This window comes from Bos taurus, chromosome 10 (assembly GCF_002263795.3).
Source record: "Bos taurus isolate L1 Dominette 01449 registration number 42190680 breed Hereford chromosome 10, ARS-UCD2.0, whole genome shotgun sequence".
Classification (NCBI taxonomy): Eukaryota; Metazoa; Chordata; class Mammalia; order Artiodactyla; family Bovidae; genus Bos; species Bos taurus.
Window position 1 is genome coordinate 46733632 of NC_037337.1, and position 19832 is coordinate 46753463.

Here is a 19832-nt window from a genome sequence, read left to right on the forward strand (position 1 = left end):
AGCGAAGTCAAACTCCAGTCCTGAGAACAATTATAAAGTATTTGTGCTGTTCAGTATTGCAGGAGCAAATAAAAGCACCAACACCACCCCACTGGCTTGACTCATACTGAAAAAGAGTTAGCCAGGCATCTGAGAAGAGCAAGGAGTGGGGTGAGAGGGAACCAGGACAGCGCGATGCAGAAGCCAAAAGAGGAAATGTTACAAAGAGGGGGCGGCCAACTCCTCCTAAAGGCTGATGAGATGGAGAAAAAAAAAAAACAAAAAACCCAGCATCCTTTAGATATGGAGTGATGGAGGTCCTTTTTGATCTTGAAACATGCAGTCTTAGAAGAGTGGTTGGACAGAAGCCAGAATGCCTACTAGGAACATGACAGAAATTTCGCTGTGATGCAGACTAGGGAAAACAAGTCACGGCTAGAAAGAACTGGCAATAATGAAGAGTTTTATTTAAGATACATCTAGGGACTTTACTGGTGGCTCCCAGTGGCTAAGACTCTGCACTCCCAAAGCAGGGGGCCTGGCTTCGACCACTGGTCAGGGAACTAGATTCCACATGCTACAGCAAAGACCTGGTGCGGCCAAATAAAACAAAAGCAAGCCCCAAACCCAGACACGTCTATGTGCCGGTGAAGAGACGGTAAGGCTGGTGATGGAGGACAGAAGGAGTGAGGTCGCAAAGAATTAGGTCTGGAGCTCAAACAAGGGGCTGGCCTTTGACAGGAGAAGGAATACTTTCTCTGCTCGACCAGGATAAGGTGGAGAAATGGGTTCTTTTTAAGAAAGAAGAGGCTCTGATTGGGTCAGTTTGTCACCACACACCTCTGCCCAGCGAGGTTTCGGGGGAGTGCTCCCCAGCACCTCAGCATCCTCACCCTCGCTCTGCCTGCACATTCTCTTGCGCGAAACCCCCGAAACCTTCCTACCTGCTCTGGCCAGGGTCACAGGGCTGATTCTGCAGACAGCACCTTGTGCACAAAGAGCGCTTTTCTCAGGAAGCATGTGTGGGCATGGCAGGCACTGAGCCCTTCAGGTTCTCCTTCAGATTCTTAAGGATAATTCTATTCCTCAAATCTGCTGGGTTTTAACACACTTTGTAGGGTGCTAAGCTACTTTGGCCACCTCATGCAAAGAGTTGACTTATTGGAAAAGACTCTGATGCTGGGAGGGATTGGGGGCAGGAGGAAAAGGAGACGACAGAGGATGAGATGGCTGGATGGCATCACCGACTCAATGGACGTGAGTTTGAGTGAACTCTGGGAGTTGGTGATGGACAGGGAGGCCTGGCGTGCTGCGATTCATGGGGTCACAGAGAGTCAGACACGACTGAGCGACTGAACTGAACTGAAGCTACTTTCCATCTTTTAGCTTGTTTCTTTAATAAAATTATCTCTTTTAAACAATTACAGAAACAATACGTGATTATTGTAGAAAATTAAAATGTACAAATGAGTAAAACAAATTTTAAAACTTGAAATTCAGATAGGCTAATTTTACACAACATTCAACATTAAGAGAATGTAAAGACAAACCACACTGTAGGAGAAGTTATTTATAATGCATATATCTAATAACAGAGAAGGAAATGGCAACCCATTCCACTGTTCTTGCCTGGAGAATCCCATGGACAGAGGAGCCTGGCAGCCTACAGTCCATGGGGTCACAAAGAGTTGGACATGACTGAAGTGAGTAGACAGGCATATCTAATAAAAGCCTCTTTTAGAGAATACCAAAAAAGAACCTAAAAAAAAAAAAAAAGACAGACGACCAGTAGAATGATGGGTAAAAGATGTGAACAGGCACATCCCAAGAGAATTATCCAAATGGCTGATAAACATAGGAAGACACGCTCAACTTCATTCACCATCACGAAAATAAAAATGAAAACCAAAATGGGACACCACTACACATCCAGTGCTAGATAAGGGTGACAATAAAGAATGCAATCCTAAGTGCTGATGAAGAGGTGGAGAAAATACAACTCATAAATCAATGGTGGAGTGTAAGTTGATACAACCTCTCTGAAAAAGTGAGTGGTATGAACAATCGACATATGTACACCACATGACAAGGAATTCTACCCCAGGTATACATCCAGAAGAAATGTGCATACATTTTTACCAAGAGATACACACTAGAATGCTCAAAGCAGTACTGTTCACAATGGTTAAAACCTGGAGACAGCATAAATGCCTCTCTGTTGTGGAATGGATAAATGATGGTACAATCATACCGTAGAACACTATTCTGCAAAGAAACAGCAATCAAGAGCTATAAACTAATTAATTTCCCAAGCAAAGATTGAGTGAAAGGAGTCAGACACAAGAGCAAACACTGTACTGTTCTGTTTAATAAATACCAAAAGGCAGGGCAAGCTATCGAGTCAGAAGTCAGGACCGTGGTTATCCCTGGAGGGGTGTGGGGGGTGGGGAGCAGTGAAGTAGCACCAGGAAGCTCATGGCAGCAGATGTTTTAGCTTTCATTTGGGTTTGAGTGACATTGGTGTGTTCACACTGGGAAAATTCATCAAGATGCACACACTGGACTTGGGTAGTCTAGTGGTTAAGACTCTGCGCTTCCAATGCAGGGGGCGTGGGTTTGATCCATGGTTGGGGAAATAAGATCCCACATGCTGCTCAGTGAAGCCCAAAGATTAGAAAAAAAAAAAAAAAGATGTACACTTTTGATTCATATACTTTACTGTACATGTGCTGTATTCATAAAACTTAAAACTTTTTCTGAAATCTGTCATTCAGAGACAACTATTGTTAACATTTTGGTATGTAATCTTTCAAATTTTCTGGGTTCTTTTCAATCATCAGAGAGAATAATATAAACTTTTCAATATTCAACAATAGTTACTGGCCATCTCCTATGTGCCAGGGATTCAGGATACAAAGATTGACAAGATCCCATCCTTGATGATCAAACCCTAATTGGAGACGTAGATGTAAAAGCTGTATCAAATAAAATAATGCTGGCCAGGGAGAAGGGTTATAACACAGCTATAAAAAGGGGCTAGGATAGTGCTTTCAGAAATGTGCACCTTTTCCAGGAAGGCCTCACATGAAATGAACAGTTTTCTAAGCTGACCTAGGTTAGGGGGGAGACCCATCACTGCAGATATTACAGCCATAAACAACCTGTGAGCCACAATGGGTCAGTTCAGATAGAGTGTATGATATGAACTATGGGGAGCAGCAAGAGCTAAGTTTAGCACCAGTAAGATTCAGTAACAGGCTTATGTCAAACGAAGAGGTCTGGGTTTTATTCCACTGGCCTCTGCTACAACCCATCACTCTCTCTTCCTTAATACACTTAGCTTCAGGACACCTGACTCCTGGTTCTCTTCCTACATCACTAAGTTGCTCCTTCTCAGTCTCCGCAGCTGGGTTCTGCTCTTGCCCCAGCCTCAAGGTTGAAATGCCCCAGGGCTTAGTCCTCTGGCCTCTTCTCTCGTCTGCTTAGACTCACTCCCGGTAATGACCTTTTTAAGCTTGGATTTCTCTCCCAAACTCCAGACTTTTTCATCCAGATACCCACCTTGGATGTCTAACAGGCACCTCCAAGGTACCAGGACCAAAGAGGACTCCTGCTCTCCCTCACAAGCTTCTCCATCCCAGCTGATGGCAACTCCATCCTTTGAGTTGCCCAGGCTCAAAATTTTGAAGATGTCCTTGGCTCCTCTTTCTCTCCCTAGCGTTATCCAGTCTGTCAGGAAACAGCTGTTAGCTCTACTATCAGAAACATGTCCTGAATCTGAACATTTCTCATTGTCTCCATTGCTATCTCACCCAAGGTGTCCCCATCCTTCTCTTGATGATTTAATTTCTTCCCCTGTTACAGTCTACTCTGAAAACAGCAGTCAAAGTGAGCCTTTTAAAACATGATTCAAATCAAGTCCCTGTATCCAACACGCTACAATGAATCCATTTCACTAAGGCTAAAAGCCCAAGCCTTGCATTATCTAGATATGGTTCCCATTTCCAACCATGACTTCCATCCCCAATTTCAAATCTGTGACAGTATCTCCTACTAACTTCCCCTGGCTCATGGTTCTGGCCACTCTCGCTTCCATAAACGTGCCAAGCATGTTAGTCTTAGGACTTTGCCACTAGCTGTTCAGTCTGTCATGTTCCTTCTCCAGACAGCCACATCACCAACTTCACTTCTTTGCTTAAATGTCACATTCACAATGAAGCTGACTTTGAACTACCTAGTTTGAAAATTCAACATCCCCAGCCCCTACAATCTAGAATCTTTTTTTTTAAATTACTTATTTTGGCTGTACTGGGTCTTAGTTGTATGATGTGAGATCTAGTTCTCTGACCAGGAATCGAATCCAAGTCCCCTACAATGGGAGCAAAGAGTCTTCCCCACTGGACCACCAGGGAGGTCCCTTGAGCCCTTTGAACCCACTCTACTTTCCCTTTTTTCTCACAGCACCAATCAATTTCTAACATATTTCGTTTTATTATGTCTATTGCTTATTGTCTCTCTATCCACTAGATGGTAAAGGCACAGTTTTTTTTTTTTTTTTTCTGTAAATTGTTTTGCTCATCTAGAACAGTGTCTGTAATACAGAAGGCACTATTTGCTGAATGAATGAATGGTGGACTGGATCCATAAGAAGGACATTGGCTTTTTCTTGCTATTTCCTTTCTGACTATTAAAGTATATACAGTAGAAACTTTGGAACATGTTGAAAATCATAAAGAATAAAAGAACCCATCCAGAGATGAAAACTGTTAATACTTTAATGCATTCTCTCTCCAATTATTTTTCCATGAAGATTTGACTTTACATAGTTGTCATCATTGGAGAAGGACATGGCAACCCACTCCAGTATTCTTGCCTAGAGAATCCCATGGACAGAGGAGCCTGGTGGGCTGCCATCTATGGGGTCGCACAGAGTCAGACACAACTGAGGCGACTTAGCATGCATGCATGCATTGGAGAAGGAAATGGCAACCCACACCAGTATTCTTGCCTGGAGAATCCCAGAGATGGAGGGGCCTGGTGGGCTGCCGTCTGTGGGGTCGCACAGAGTCAGACACAACTGAGGCGACTTAGCAGCAGCAGCAGCTGCCATCATATTAAGGGTAACTTTAGTATGACTGAAATGTTTTAGGTAGGGAAGGCAAGAAGACTGTTCTTTAGATGGGTGAGAGAGCAGAGTCCAGTATAAGAAAACTTGATATGAACTCTAAATGGATGGAGAGGAAAGAAACATGAAGCAGGACACCATCAGAAGGAACTTTTGAATACTTTAGGTGAGAAATGATGACGGTCTAGACGAGGCAATGGCTGGGATCATTCTAAGTATATGACAAGTTATGATTAAAATCAGACCAAAGCATTAAACAGTGTTTTAAAAATACACCTAGTCAAGTATCCTTTTCAACTTTCTTTTGAAAACTGGCATTTTAATACCAGTGAGGAGGGATTAAGATGGGTACTCTTTGGGAGGGGGTTTCACATTTTTTTGGCCATGTGGCATGTGGGTGGGATCTTAGTTCCCTAACCAGGGGTCAAACCTGAGCCCCCTGCATTGGAAACTTGGAGTCTTAACCACTGGACAGCCAGGGAAGTCCCAGGCACTCTTGATATTAACCAGAATGATTAACAATAGTACAACCCTTTTGGAGAGAATTTTAGCAATCTGCCTCAAGGGCTTTAATATATATATATATATATATATATTTTTTTTTTTTAGATTTTAATATTAAAAGCTTTTTTTGATGTGGACCATTTTTGAGGTTTTTATTGAATTTGTTACAATATTGTTCCTTTTATATATTTTGGTTTTTTGGCCTCCAGCCATGTGGGATCTTAACTCCCGATCAGAGGATCAGAGATTGAACTGGCATCCCGTGCATTGGAAGTCAAAGTCTTAATTACTGGACCATCAAGAAAGTTTCCGATTTTAATATTTATTATGCCATTTTTCTGGGCGACAGCGATGAACTGTCTTGTCCTAACAAAATTAGCATAGTTATAGTTCTTCCCAAAAGTAAAGTATTTTGAGGAAGAAAATCCTTTTTCTAATTTGCACGAAAGTGACATATTAAATTTTTTTTGGATAAAATTTTATTAAAAATCTAGAAAGTGAGTTCTTGTATATAATGCTTTCTAACACAGATTAAATTATCTCTTTAAAAATTAATTAATTTATTTATTTGTGATGGTACTAGGTCTTCATTACTGCACTCGAGCTTTCTCTAGTTGTGAAGATCAGGGACTACTATTCGTGGCGGTGCACAGGTTTCTCACTGTGGTGGCTTCTCTTGTTGCAGAGCAAGGGTTCTAGGTACGAGGGCTTCAGTAGTTGTGGCTTGCAGGCCCTACAGCAGGGCTCAGTAATTGTGCACAGGCTTTAGTTGCTCTTGGCATGCAGAATCTTTCCAGACCAGAGATCGAACCTGTGTCCCCTGCATTGGCAGACAGGTTCGTATCCACTGTTGCTGCTGCTAAGTTGCTTCAGTCATGTCCGACTCTGTGTGACCGCATAGATGGCCCACTGTCTTATACATATATATAGCCCACCAGGCTCCGCCATCCCTGGGATTCTCCAGGCAAGAACACTGGAGTGGGTTGCCATTTCCTTCTCCAATGCATGAAAGTGAAAAGTGAAAGTGAAGTCACTCAGTCGTGTCCGACTCTTAGCCACCCCATGGGCTGCAGCCCAGCAGGCTCTGTGGGATTTTCCAGGCAAGAGTACTGGAGTGGGGTGCCACCGCCCTCTCCGTCATATCCACTGTACCACCAAGGAAATCCTTAAATTGTCTTTTGAGTTTGTCTGAAGTCTTTTTTTTCCCTCAAGCTGCAGACAGGTTTTTATTTTATTTATTTATTTTTGACATTAAAAAAAACTGAATAGTTGATTTGTGCTAATTTCTGCTGTACAGCAAAGTGACTCAGTTTATACACATATATACATTTTTAAAATATTCTCTTTCATTATGGTTTGTCCCAGGAGATTGGATATAGTTCCCTGTGCTATACAGTGTTCCATTTGACTTCCTAACTCCATTCATTAGAATCTGAACAACATATTGAAAAAGTTTCATATACAATGATGTTCAATTCAAAACAGCTTTCTAATAACCAAAAGTAGAAAAACAAATGATCAGTTAAGCAAACTATAATTTTATGTAATGATATTAAAAGCTATTAAAATGTAAATATTAAAAGGATCCATAATAATGTAGAAATTGCTTAAAATGTGTTCCATAACATAAGCATAATGTAAGACTATTTCAGGTTTGACTAACTTAATTAAAAGAAGACAACTACCAAAAAGAAATAGTTTATGAGATCAACCAACAAATTAATAGTTATCTTTCTATAGTAAGACTTGGATGATTTAATCTATCATTCACTCATTGTTTTAAATGACTTTTTCTGAATTTCCTCATTATCCCACGAGAGTGTATTTCACTTAGAGTGGAATCTATCACTTCAGATGTGTGGACTTAAAGCTCCAAAACCCAGTTTGAGCAGATTTGCAATACTCACCAGGGCTGACACCAGCAGATGGGAGAGAAGAACTACAAGAAGGGTATACCACTTCTTCTTCTCACAGCCATCGAAAAACACGATGCCCCAGAACACGTGCAGCAGCGTGATCACCAGTGTCATGAAAGCTGGAAGACAGGCAAGCATTAGTGCCCAGTCTCAGGTCAGCAGACCCCAAAGTCCACTGAACACGCCCTTGGACGCAGGCTCTTGGGGTGCCCCGCACTAGTGTGAGGGTTCACCCACAAGTGACAGAGGACCCTGACACAACATTCACGTGAACAGTAATTCTGAAAGCAACATTTCTGAACCAGGGGCCAGCTCTGCAGCAGCTTCTCACCTAGAATGTGAACCGGTCAAACAAACAGTCAACCTGGATCTGGCTTTCAAGGAGTTTCTCTTAGGAACAAAATAAAATTACTCTGATATATACTCAGCTTTTCCAAGTTGGCCTTCTGTACTAATCAAGAAGCTTTTTTTTTTTTTTTCCCACTAATCAAGAAATTTTTTTTCTTTTGGCCACACAACAAGATGTGTGGGATCTTAGCTCCCTGATCAGGGATTGAATCCAGGCCTCTGCACTGGATGCTCAGAGGCTGTCTACCACTGGACCACCAGTGAGGCCCCCAAGAAACTTTTCTAAATTAAAACAAGTGTCTTTGATACAGACGGCTAACAAACACATGAAAAGATGCTCAACATCACTCATTATCAGAGAAATGCAAATCAAAACCACTATGAGGTACCATTTCACACCAGTCAGAATGGCTGCAATCCATAAGTCTACAAGCAATAAATGCTGGAGAGGGTGTGGAGAAAAGGGAACCCTCTTACACTGTTGGTGGGAATGCAAACTAGTACAGCCACTATGGAGAAGTGTGGAGATTCCTTAAAAAACTGGAAATAGAACTCCCTTATGATCCAGCAATCCCACTGCTGGGCATACACACCGAGGAAAGCAGAAGGGAAACAGACACGTGTACCCCAATGTTCATTGCAGCACTGTTTATAATAGCCAGGACATGGAAGCAACCTAGATGCCCATCAGCAGATGAATGGGTAAGAAAGCTGTGGTACATATACACTGTGGAGTATTACTCAGCCATTAAAAAGAATACATTTGAATCAGTTCTAATGAGATGGATGAAACTGGAACCTATTATACAGAGTGAAGTAAGCCAGAAAGAAAAACACCAATACAGTATACTAACGCATATATATGGAATTTAGAAAGATGGTAACAATAACCCTGTGTACGAGACAGCAAAAGAGACACCGATGTATAGATCAGTCTTATGGACTCTGTGGGAGAGGGAGAGGGTGGGGAGATTTGGGAGAATAGCATTGAAACATATATAATATCATGTATGAAACGAGTCGCCAGTCCAGGTTCGATGCACGATACTGGATGCTTGGGGCTGGTGCACTGGGACGACCCAGAGGGAGGGTATGGGGAGAGAGGAGGGAGGAGGGTTCAGGATGGGGAACACAGGTATACCTGTGGTGGATTCATTTTGATATTTGGCAAAACGAATACAATATTGTAAAGTTTAAAAATAAAATAAAATAAAAAAGAAATTCTAGTTAAAAAAAAAAGTGCGAGTCCATAGAGGGAAAAAGTTTAAGGATAAAAATGTTAAGAGGAAAACAAACAAACAAACAAAAAAAAACAAGTGTCTTTGATTTAAACAAGTCTTCTCATTAAAGTGGAATTTCTTCTTGGATCTTTTTTTAAGGCCAGTGGGAGAATAAAAATATTAGAAATTGCAATAATCATCTAAGATTCTTCTTAAGCAATGGAAACTGAATCCGATCAGTACACACAGGTTTTTCTATGGAATACTGTGTGTGTGCACGCATGTATGTGTGTGTCCTGCATCCTGGAGATTTTTTACTTAAAATGAGCAAGTTTCAGGAACTCCTTGGCCATCTAGTGGTTAGGACTCTGTGTTCTCACTGCCAAGGGATGGGGTTCGATCCCTTGTTGGAGAACTAAATTTCACAAGCCATGAGGTATGGCCAAAAAGAGAGAAAGCAAGTTCCGGATACTCTGAAAGCTTCAACGTGGGGATGAATGAATAAACCAGAATGAATAATCAGGATGAATAAACCAGAATGAATAAACTGTGGTGTATTCACACAGTGGAATACTTACATGTTCTATAATGGTCTCAAGAAAATAATGTTGAGTGGGGGAAAAGCACATTGTGAGAAAATGCCCATATTTCAGTTATACGAAGTCAAAAGGCAAATTATCACAGAGACATAACTGTTGAGGTTGGAGGAAAGCAATTTGTTACATCTAGTGAGAGTGTTTCAGCAAATAATGAGAAATACTTTACAGGAGAAGGGGGATAGAAAAAAAAAAAACAACTTTGGAACAATAGCAGACTAAACTAAAGTGATTTATTTTAATCCCACTGATGATCCTTGAAAGGGCAGTTTCCCTGAAGATATAGATGCCTGGCTGTGTGACAGTGTATAGAGTTGAGACAACTGAAAGCACCCAGTAGTTCATTTTATGTCAGAAAAGACCAGAGTAGAAACTGTGATTCACAGACACAGACGTTCATACTCTAAGGCTTTTCTAAAGCCTACATGTCAATCAAGTGTCAAGAGAAAGTAATGACACCACTAATGTGTCATCTGTTCATCAGCTATGTGAAAGGAAGATCAAAATGGAGTCAGTGTTGCTAATAGAACTCTCTAAATAGAGCCAGGAGGCCATTAAGGAAGTGTGACTTAGGCATAGCTTAGCTGAGATGGAATCTGATATTTTTACCTGATGAAGTCATAAACCTGCCAGAAACTCAAGACACTTCTTAAACCCTTACCCTAGAATAACTCACGAGAGTCTACCCACTTAATGGACCACTACCCTAAAACAACATGTGATTCCTTAAGGACAAATATTTTCTAACTTATGTCCATCACAGTTCTTACCACTCAACTTTTAACAACCTCATAGCCTTTTGTCTTATTAGGCCCGACTCTATTTCTTCCGTGGAACTTTCTTTCAAGACTACCCATTCTTGTAAGACTACAAATCTGGGTCTTCCAACTAGTAATTCTTAAGACTCCAGAACACTCTTATTTGCAGCCTCCTGCTTTATCTTTTGTTTGACAGCTCTATTTGCCCTCTCCTCTACACATTACCACGAATATTGAAACCAGCCAATCATCTTCCTATGGTCAAGTCTGAGAGTTCAGATACCTCGAAAATGCTCTTACTTATGGACTTTTTAGTTCATTCTCATCCAAAAGAGCATTACTCTGTTTCAGACAAGCATTCTCAAGGAATCACTAGCCTTGAACTTTCTTCCAAATTCTAGGTGAGTATTTCTGCATGCAAGGCTCTTTCCTGATAAAAATTCTCTCTGACGGACTGACTCTGTCTCTAAAGTAAAGTCCAAGCATCTCAGGTTAGCATCCAAGGCCCTCTGCAACCTAGACCCAAACTACTATCCTCTACTCATCTTCAAACACATCCTACTTGGTAGGAAACCAGAAGTCCTACATATACTCTCTCTGTGCCTCTATGTTCTCATTTTTTTAATTGGCTGTCCCTTTCGCCTGAATCCTCTACCCCTCGCCACCACCCTGCCCTTTTCATCCCACTTAAATCTTACTTCTATTTAACACCTAGCTCAATGCCATCCCCTTAATGACGTCATCCTGATGCCTCCTCTGTTTTTGCACTCCACACACAGTTACTGAGCGCCTAGAGAGTCTGCCTGGGGACGATGCCTATGGCTCTAGGGCCGCACAGCCCTCAGCTGGGATCCTGGCCCCGCAGTGTGCCTTCGGGCGAGCGATCCAACTCCTCCGAGCTTGTGTCCTTTATTTCCAAAATGCAAATTATGCCCCTGGCTGTTGTGTAGGGAAGAACAGTGCTTTGCAAACCGTAGTTTTTCAATAAATGACGATTACTATGTGCTATGTTGTCTAGATTCAAAGATGAATATAAGCCAGGACCTTCAATTTAGTGAGTTGCACTAACACGTTGGAAAGTGAAGCAAAGCAGCAAGCAATTATCACATGTACCCAAGCTTCCTGGGTACCTGACTATGTTTTAAAATGTATTCTCAGAGTGTCTTGGTGGTCCAATGGTAAAGAACCAACGCAGGGGACATGGGTTTGATCCCTGGTCCAGGAAGATTCCACATGCTGTGGAGCAACTACGTCCATGGGCTGCCGCTACTGAAGTCTGTGCACTCGAAAGCCTGTGCTCCAAAACGAGAGTGGCCACCAGAATGAGAAGCCTGAGCACCACAGGAAGAGCAGCCCCCGTTCGCCCCCGTTTGCTGCAACTAGAGAAAGCCCGAGCACAGCAACAAAGACCCAGCACAGCCAAAAATAAATAAGTAAATAAAACACTTTAAATATGCACTCCTTCACTCCTGTGGATTTCTTCTTCATCTAACACTGGAGTATTACTCTTACATTTACTTTCTTCCCTTCTCTTTTATTAATCCATACAAAGATTTATTAGCACCTACTACGGGCCAGGCTTCCCTGGTGACTCAGATGGTAAAGAATCTGCCTGCAATGCAGGACACCTGGGTTCGATCCCTGGGTTGGGAAGACCCCCTGGAGGAAGGAATGGCAACCCACTCCAGTATTCCTGCTTGGAGAATTCCATCAACAGAAGAGCTTGGAGGGCTACAGTCCATGGGGTCGCAAAGAGTCAGACATGACTGAGCGACTAAGCACATGGCCAGGCAACAGGGCTATCCCAGAGGATAAAACACAGTCCCAAGGAACTTCCTTTTCAGAAAACAAGCCCATTTTTTTCAGTTTACTATGTTTTATTAACACAATACCTAAACAGGATCTCTCAGACATTTATTAAAACACTGGTATTCCTATTTGATGGCTTATTTATTTAGCTAGCACTAGTTCCAAATCTGGAGAAGGCAATGGCACCCCACTCCAGTGGTCTTGCCTGGAGAATCCCAGGGACGGGGGAGCCTGGTGGGCCGCAGTCCATGGGGTCGCTAAGAGTCGGCCAAGACTCAGCGACTTCACTTTCACTTTTCACTTTCATGCATTGGAGAAGGAAACGGCAACCCACTCCAGTGTTCTTGCCTGGAGAATCCCAGGGACGGGGGAGCCTGGTGGGCTGCCGTCTCTGGGGTCGCATAGAGTCGGACACGACTGAAGCGATTTAGCAGCAGCAGTTCCAAATCAGGAAAGGAGTACATCAAGGCTTTATATTGTCACCCTGCTTATTTAATTTATATGCAGGGTACCTCATGAGAAATGCTGGACTGGATGAAACACAAGCTGGAATCAAGATTCCCCTGAGAAATATCAATAAGCTCAGATACGCAGATGACACCACCCTTATGGCAGAAAGCGAAGAAGAACTGAAGACCCTCTTGATGAATGTGAAAGAGGAAAGTGAAAAAGTTGGCTTAAAGCCCAAATATTCAGAAAACTAAGATCATGGCATCTGGTCCCATCACTTCATGGCAAATACATGGGGAAACAGTGACAGACTTTATATTTGGAGCCAGACAGGGAAATAGTGGCTGATCTTATTTTGGGGGGCTCCAAAATCACTGCAGATGGTGACTGCAGCCATGAAAGTAAAAGACGCTTGCTCCCTGGAAGAAAAGTTATGACCAACCTAGACAGCATATTAAGAAGCAGAGACATTACTTTGCCAACAAAGGTCCGTCTAGTCAAGGCTATGGTTTTTCCAGTGGTCAGGTATGGAATTGAGAACTGGACTATAAAGAAAGATGAGTGCCAAAGAATTGACGGTTTTGAACTGTGGTGTTAGAGAAGACTCTTGAGAGTCCCTTGGACTGCAAGGAGATCCAAGCAGTCAATCCTAAAGGAAATCAGTCCTGAATATTCATTGGAAGGACTGATGCTGAAGCTGAAACTCCAATACTTTGGCCACCTGATGCAAAGAACTGACTCACTGGAAAAGACCCTGATTCTGGGAAATATTGAAGGCAGGAAGAGAAGGGGACAACAGAGGATGAGATGGTTGAATGGCATCACCTACTCAATGGACACGCTGCTGCGTCGTGAACTGCTAAGTCGGTTCAGTCGTGTCCGACTCTGTGCGACCCCATAGACGGCAGCCTACCAGGCTCCCCTGTCCTCGGGATTCTCCAGGCAAGAATACTGGAGTGAGTTGCCATTTCCTTCTCCAATGCATCAAAGTGAAAAGTCAAAATGAAGTCACTCAGTCGTGTCCGACTCTTAGCGACCTCATGGACTGCAGCCTACCAGGCTCCTCCATCCATGGGATTTTCCAGGCAAGAGTACTGGAGTGGGGTGCCATTGCCTTCCTCAATGGACATGAGTTGGAGCAAATTCCGGGAGTTGGTGATGGACAGGGAGGCCTGGTATATGCTGCGGTTCATGGGGTCGCAAAGAATCAGACATGACTGAGTGACTGAATTGAACTGAGTTTCTATTATTAGATGGCTTCTATGGTCATAAGCCTTTACTATTACAATGTGCTGCTTAGATTACTGGGATTTGTTTTTCCTAATTGGTTAGAGGTCCAACAGAAACTGAGACCTGAATATCTAAAATGATTCTGTCATATACATGTAGCTAGAGCTACATACACACTATTTCGATACTTCTCTATAGTAAATGGAATTAACTACAATTAGAAATGAAGATTTGTTAATAGTATCACTAGGGTACTGTCTGGAGAAGGTGATGGCACCCCACTCCAGTGCTCTTGCCTGGACAATCCCATGGGCGGAGGAGCCTGGTAGGCTGCAGTCCATCGGGTCTCGAAGAGTCGGACACGACTGAGCGACTTCACTTTTAATTTTCACTTTCATGCATTGGAGAAGGAAATGGCAACCCACTCCAGTGTTCTTGCCTGGAGAATCCCAGGGACGGGGGAGCCTGGTGGGCTGCCATCTATGGGGTCGAACAGAGTCGGACACGACTGAAGCAACTTAGCAGCAGCAGCAGCAGCAGGGTACTGTCTTTTATTTACTAAACCTTTCTCATGTCATGTTCCTAAAGATACAAAATTCTAAAAGTCCTTCAATGAATCAATGAATCTAATTCTAAAATTTAGCTTTTTTTTTTTTTTTTGCCTTACCACACAACATGCAGGATCTTAGTTCCCCAACTAGGGACTGAACCCAGGAAACCTGCAGTGGAAGCTCAGAGTCCTAACCACTGGACCACCAGGGAATCCCCATTGCTTTGTTCTAATACTCTTAAAAGTTAAAAAAAATTTCAAGACTTTCCTGGCGGTCCAGTGGCTAAGACTATGCGCTCCCAATGCAGGGGGCCCCGGGTTCAATCCCTGATCAGGGACTAGATCCCACATGACACCACTAAAGGTCCTGATGCCACAGTGACGACTGAAGATCCTGAGTGCTGCAAATAAGACCTGGCACAGCCAAATTAAATATTTTTTTTAACGAAAAAATACTTTTCTAAGTTAACTATAAGAATATCAAAATTATGTGCTTTTATAATCCAGATTAATAAAAAGAGCTTCCGTAATTTCTAATATTTGGGAACATCAATCAGAAAGCTGAAGAGTGCTAAGAAGTATTGTACATCTGTTTGTGAAACTATAGCTTTCTAGTTTTGTTTTGTTTTTAGCTTGCTAGTTTGATAATGGACTTCCTCTTCTAATAACCTTTTACACATTCTCTTGGTAGAGAATGTTTCAATCCAACCTATTTCTAAAGAAAATGTTTCAGTGTTATCTCTAAGAGGCTACATTTACTATTTGGTTCATCAATCCTTGCTGAACACAGCCCAAGCTTTCCAGCACACAAACTCATAACTATCTTCATTGTCATGCTTGTCCCTCTCTCCCTCATTCCCAGTATCTACTCTTCTGTCCTTACAGACAACAGCCTAATATAGCTACTGATTCTAATACTAGCATGGAAACAGCTATCTGGCTTCCCCTGCCAACTTCAGAGAATGTCTATAACCAGGCTAGAGAGCACCACGGGCTGCTGCTGCTGGGTGGTGGCAACAACAGGCAGAGGAGGACTTCCCAAAGCCAAGGCTCAAACTCAGCTGCCCAGAGCCACGGTGTGATTACTAAAGGGCTCCTGATTTCTCTTCCCCAGTAAGAGAAGGGTCTGGCGCATCAAGGTTCTGCAAAGTGACAGCCTCTCCTCTTTCCTTCCTGGTTGCAGAAACTCGCCAGATCCTGGAGAGATCTCTAGTGACCTAGCCCAAGTCAGACCCCAGAACACAACTAGTGCTTTTGAAAATGCTTTTCCAGTAATAAGGATTTAACTTTACATTTTTGCTTTAAAAACTGTAACAGAATTCTGTTATCTAGTTTATTGTAATATAAATGTACATTTATTACTAACCAAGTAACATTCTCCCACATTAAAATAAGACATTTTGAACGCCATCTCATATAGCCATAAGAAAGGCATAGTACTAGCCCTTAATACCAACCAGATCAAAAAGAAAATGTCCTGAAAGCAATCTGAATATAAACAATATAACACTATGAAATATCATTTCAGATTTATGAAAATGCTCCTGAAGGACATTCACGAGCTGAACAGACTGCCAAGGAAACAATGTTATGCTGACAAGCCCCAGAGCAGATGGTGACGAATGATGAAATTCTCTCCTCCAATCAGTGTGGAGAGTCAGCGTTGGGAAGCCCCTTAAATGCTGTCTGATCCAGTCCCCTGTGCAATGAAAAAGCAGATCCCACACAGGGTCCACTTCCAATTACTCCCAGTTTAGAAGCTTATTTCATCACAACAGTCACTATGGGAAAGTCTCTTCTCAAACTGAACCCAAATCTGGCCTTTTAATTTGGTGAATCTCAAGTGGGGTGATTTTGCCCCCAGAGGTCACCTGTCAATGTCTGTAGACATTTTTGGTTGCCACACTGTGGGTGGGGTACTTCTGGCTTCTAGTAGACAGAAGCCAGGGATGCTGTTGAACATCCTACAATACACAAGACAGCCCCCGCCACCACCCCAACAAAGACCTCCAAAGGCCAACAGTAACAAGGCTGAGAAGTCTTTTACCAGCTCCTGCTTCTTAAGAAGCCTAGGAAGGTTCTTTGAAGAACCAAAAGTCAACTCTTTTTTCCCATATGTGGCACATTAAAAATACCTGAAACTCCCTGTTATAGCTCAACTATTGTCACAAAAATGCTGCATAAGAAACCACGCCAAACTCACTGGCCAGAGCTGCCATTGGCACGTAGGGTGTAAGGCAGTGCTTATAGGAACCTGGGGTACAAGTTCCTAATTCAGTGTGTGTGGGCTCTCAGGGTTCTATTAATACTTTGCATGCTGTAAAGCAATTATCCTTTGATTAAAAATAAATTAATTTAAAAAATACTTTGTATGACTGCTTCACTGACTTCATGAAATTAACTAGGACCTTCCCACATCTGATATTGCCCTGGAATGGCTGCAGGTTTACCTTACCCACCATCAGGTTTATCTTTTCTTAAAATGCTTGCTCCAAACCAGCTCTCAAACTTCCACTCCTAAAGCCATATCTAAAGCAAAACCGAGCCCATAAGAACCTGGATGGAGATTTAAATGGAAGTTAGAGGTAACATTTGCAGTTGGATTAGATGTGACTTAATGAAAAAACAGGAGAATCAGGATTACTCCAAGCTTTTGGGCCTGAGCAACAGGAAGGATGGAAGTGCTTCAGCTGAGATGAGGGAGACAACAGAGGTACCCCGCTCTAAAGACGCTGTCCCTCTGTCTTCTGTCCTCCAGAAATGCTTGTAGGTCCAGGATACTGTAAATCATTGTTTTCGGTGAATGTAAGGAGAAAGTCCCCTGAGAAATGGAAAAACAGCCTACCATTTGAAACAAGGCACTTCAATCTCAAGATAGAAACATTCAAGAAGATCTTTGTAAATGAAAATATTCAAGTAAATGTTTGGCCAAGAACTTGAGAATGAAAAAGATGGTAAAATCTGATAGCTCCGTCTCTTAAAATAAACCTCAAGCTTGATTAATCCCTTAAAAGAACCATGAAGATTTCCAAACATCTATGCATGTAAGAAAAGCGGTTTGGGGAAACTGAGCTAAAACCTGTTCCAGGAATAGTGTTGGAAAACTTCAGATAACACCAATGAGACGTGTTGCAACGTGAACAATTCCCTCAGAAACCGAGCCATGCAGCCACCCCGAGGGGAACAGGGTGGTTCTCTCTAGCAGAGCAGGGGAGAAGGAGAAGATGAACTGGTAGAAGCGGTTCCAGTGCTGATGAGAATCCTTGGTGAGATGTGAGCACAGAGCAGGTCAGTAAATGCCAGGGGCCCAGCCATGGCGCTGCAGAGGATCAGGAAGGCCAGGCTCATCAATAAAGCTGAAGACAGGATTTTTTTTTCTCCTTGCAAATTATTAATATTGGGTGTCATGGGTAAATTAATATTCCTATAGAACTAAATGAAGGAAGATACTATGCTGAATGATATTTTTAAAAAAAGACTACTTTTTCCCAATGCAAATCATCTTTACAGGGTACTATCATGGCTGCTCATCGTGGCTATGAAAAAAAACTCTGTAAGATTCATTGAAGAAAAAGACACTAAACACACACCAAATAAATAAATGTTTATTTATTCATAGCACCAAATGTTAAAGGCAGCAGTAGATAAAGAAAATAAGGACCAATTCACATGTGAGGATGACACAGGCCTCAGACTTCTCTGGTGGCCCAGTGGCTAAGATTTCCAATGCAAAGGGCCAAGGTTCGATCCCTGGTCAGGAAACTAGATCCCACATGCTGCCCACTAAAGATCCTGGCATGCTGCAATGAAGACTGAAGATCCTACACGCCACAACTAAGACCAGACACAGCCAAATAAATAAATAAAAGAGGATATAAGGCCTGGAGAGACAGAAGCATAAGGCTTCAGGCTGCTTGAGCTGCAAAGGGGTCAGCAGGGCCTCTTCACCCAGCCACGGGAGCAAGGAGACGTCAGTGTCTCAGAAGGTTACCGGGGACACCCGTGGAAGAGCCGCAGGCTGTGGCATTCTTTCAGCCACTCTCTGACGCAATTCACTGAACTGCCTGTCTATGCTCTGCCGTCTATGGGGTTGCACAGAGTCGGACACGACTGAAGCGACTTAGCAGCAGCAGCAGCTCTCCCTGAAGATAGCCACCTGGGCTCCGCACACTTGATAATGTATCACAGGCTACTAGAGCCTGTAACAGGCCAAGGCTTGGGGAGAGGAAATTTACAAAGTATAACCTTAACATTTTCAGTTATTTGAGCAACTTGAAGGAAAGACTATTGCACTACTGATGTAAAGAAAGCACAGAATGAAAATACATCTTTGGTGACAAAGCCAATGACAGTATATGAAGTATCCTTGTATCACCAGCAGAGACAGTTGGGATCATTTATTATAATTAAGACTCTAACAAATTCAGAAAAAGATAAGAATTGCAGATTAAGCTTTATAGGCAATTACTTTCTCTGTATCATTAATAATGTAATAGTTCCTCTACCACTTTGGAATTGGTAGTTATTAGATAGTTTTTGGACAAGGCAATGGCACCCCACTCCAGTACTCTTGCCTGGAAAATCCATGGACGGAGGAGCCTGGTGGGATGCTGTCCATGGGGTCGAGAAGAGTCGGACACGACTGAGAGACTTCACTTTCACTTTTCACTTTCATGCACTGGAGAAGGAAATGGCAACCTACTCCAGTGTTCTTGCCTGGAGAATCCCAGGGAGCCTGGTGGGCTGCCGTCTCTGGGGTCGCACAGAGTCAGACACGACTGAAGCGACTTAGCAGCAGAGATAGTTTTGCACACCAAGTGCTTTCACTTAAAAGTCTAAACATTTAACAAACTGCCACATTATAGAGATTATACTCAAAATACTGTGGGGATAAAAGTAAAATGAATTAAAAAAAAAACAAAACTCACTGGGTTTCAACAAGAAAGATTTACTCTCATGCTCATTTGTCTAGAGGATGACTATGCTTTGGCTGATCAAGTGAGCCCAGGCTCACTGGACAGCTCTGTTACTAGTACAGCTGGGTTGGCTTGTCACCGCAGGCTGGGCCCAGGTCTGCTTTATACACGCTCATTCTGTGGTCCAGGCTAAAGGGGCATTAACTACGGGGCATGTTCTCTGGTCCATGACCCAGATCCGAAGAGGGCAGAACCAACCATGCAAGTGCTTTTTAAGTCACTGACTTATATCCAGTTAGTGACTTACATTACATTAGCCATTTGGCCAATTCGTGTCACAGGACTGAGGTCAAAGTCAGCGATAGGCAAGCACAATCTAGTCATCATAAGGCAATGGAAGGATGTGGATGCATAATTTTACTACAGCAGAA

General features: G+C 42.6%; 1 protein-coding gene across 6 annotated transcripts in view; it reads right to left on the reverse strand.

Moving 5' to 3' along the window:
* The window catches only part of APH1B (aph-1 homolog B, gamma-secretase subunit), a 117077-nt gene that overhangs the window by 78473 nt on the left and 18772 nt on the right, over window positions 1-19832 (reverse strand). For all 6 annotated transcript variants that reach the window (XR_009496046.1, XR_009496047.1, XR_009496045.1 and 3 more), the window contains one exon: window positions 7516-7643. Coding sequence is in view for 3 of the 6 variants with exons in the window: in XM_010809264.4 (XP_010807566.1) it covers window positions 7516-7643 (128 nt within the window). In the remaining 3 variants the exon portion in view is untranslated. The remainder of the gene's footprint in view (window positions 1-7515; window positions 7644-19832) is intronic.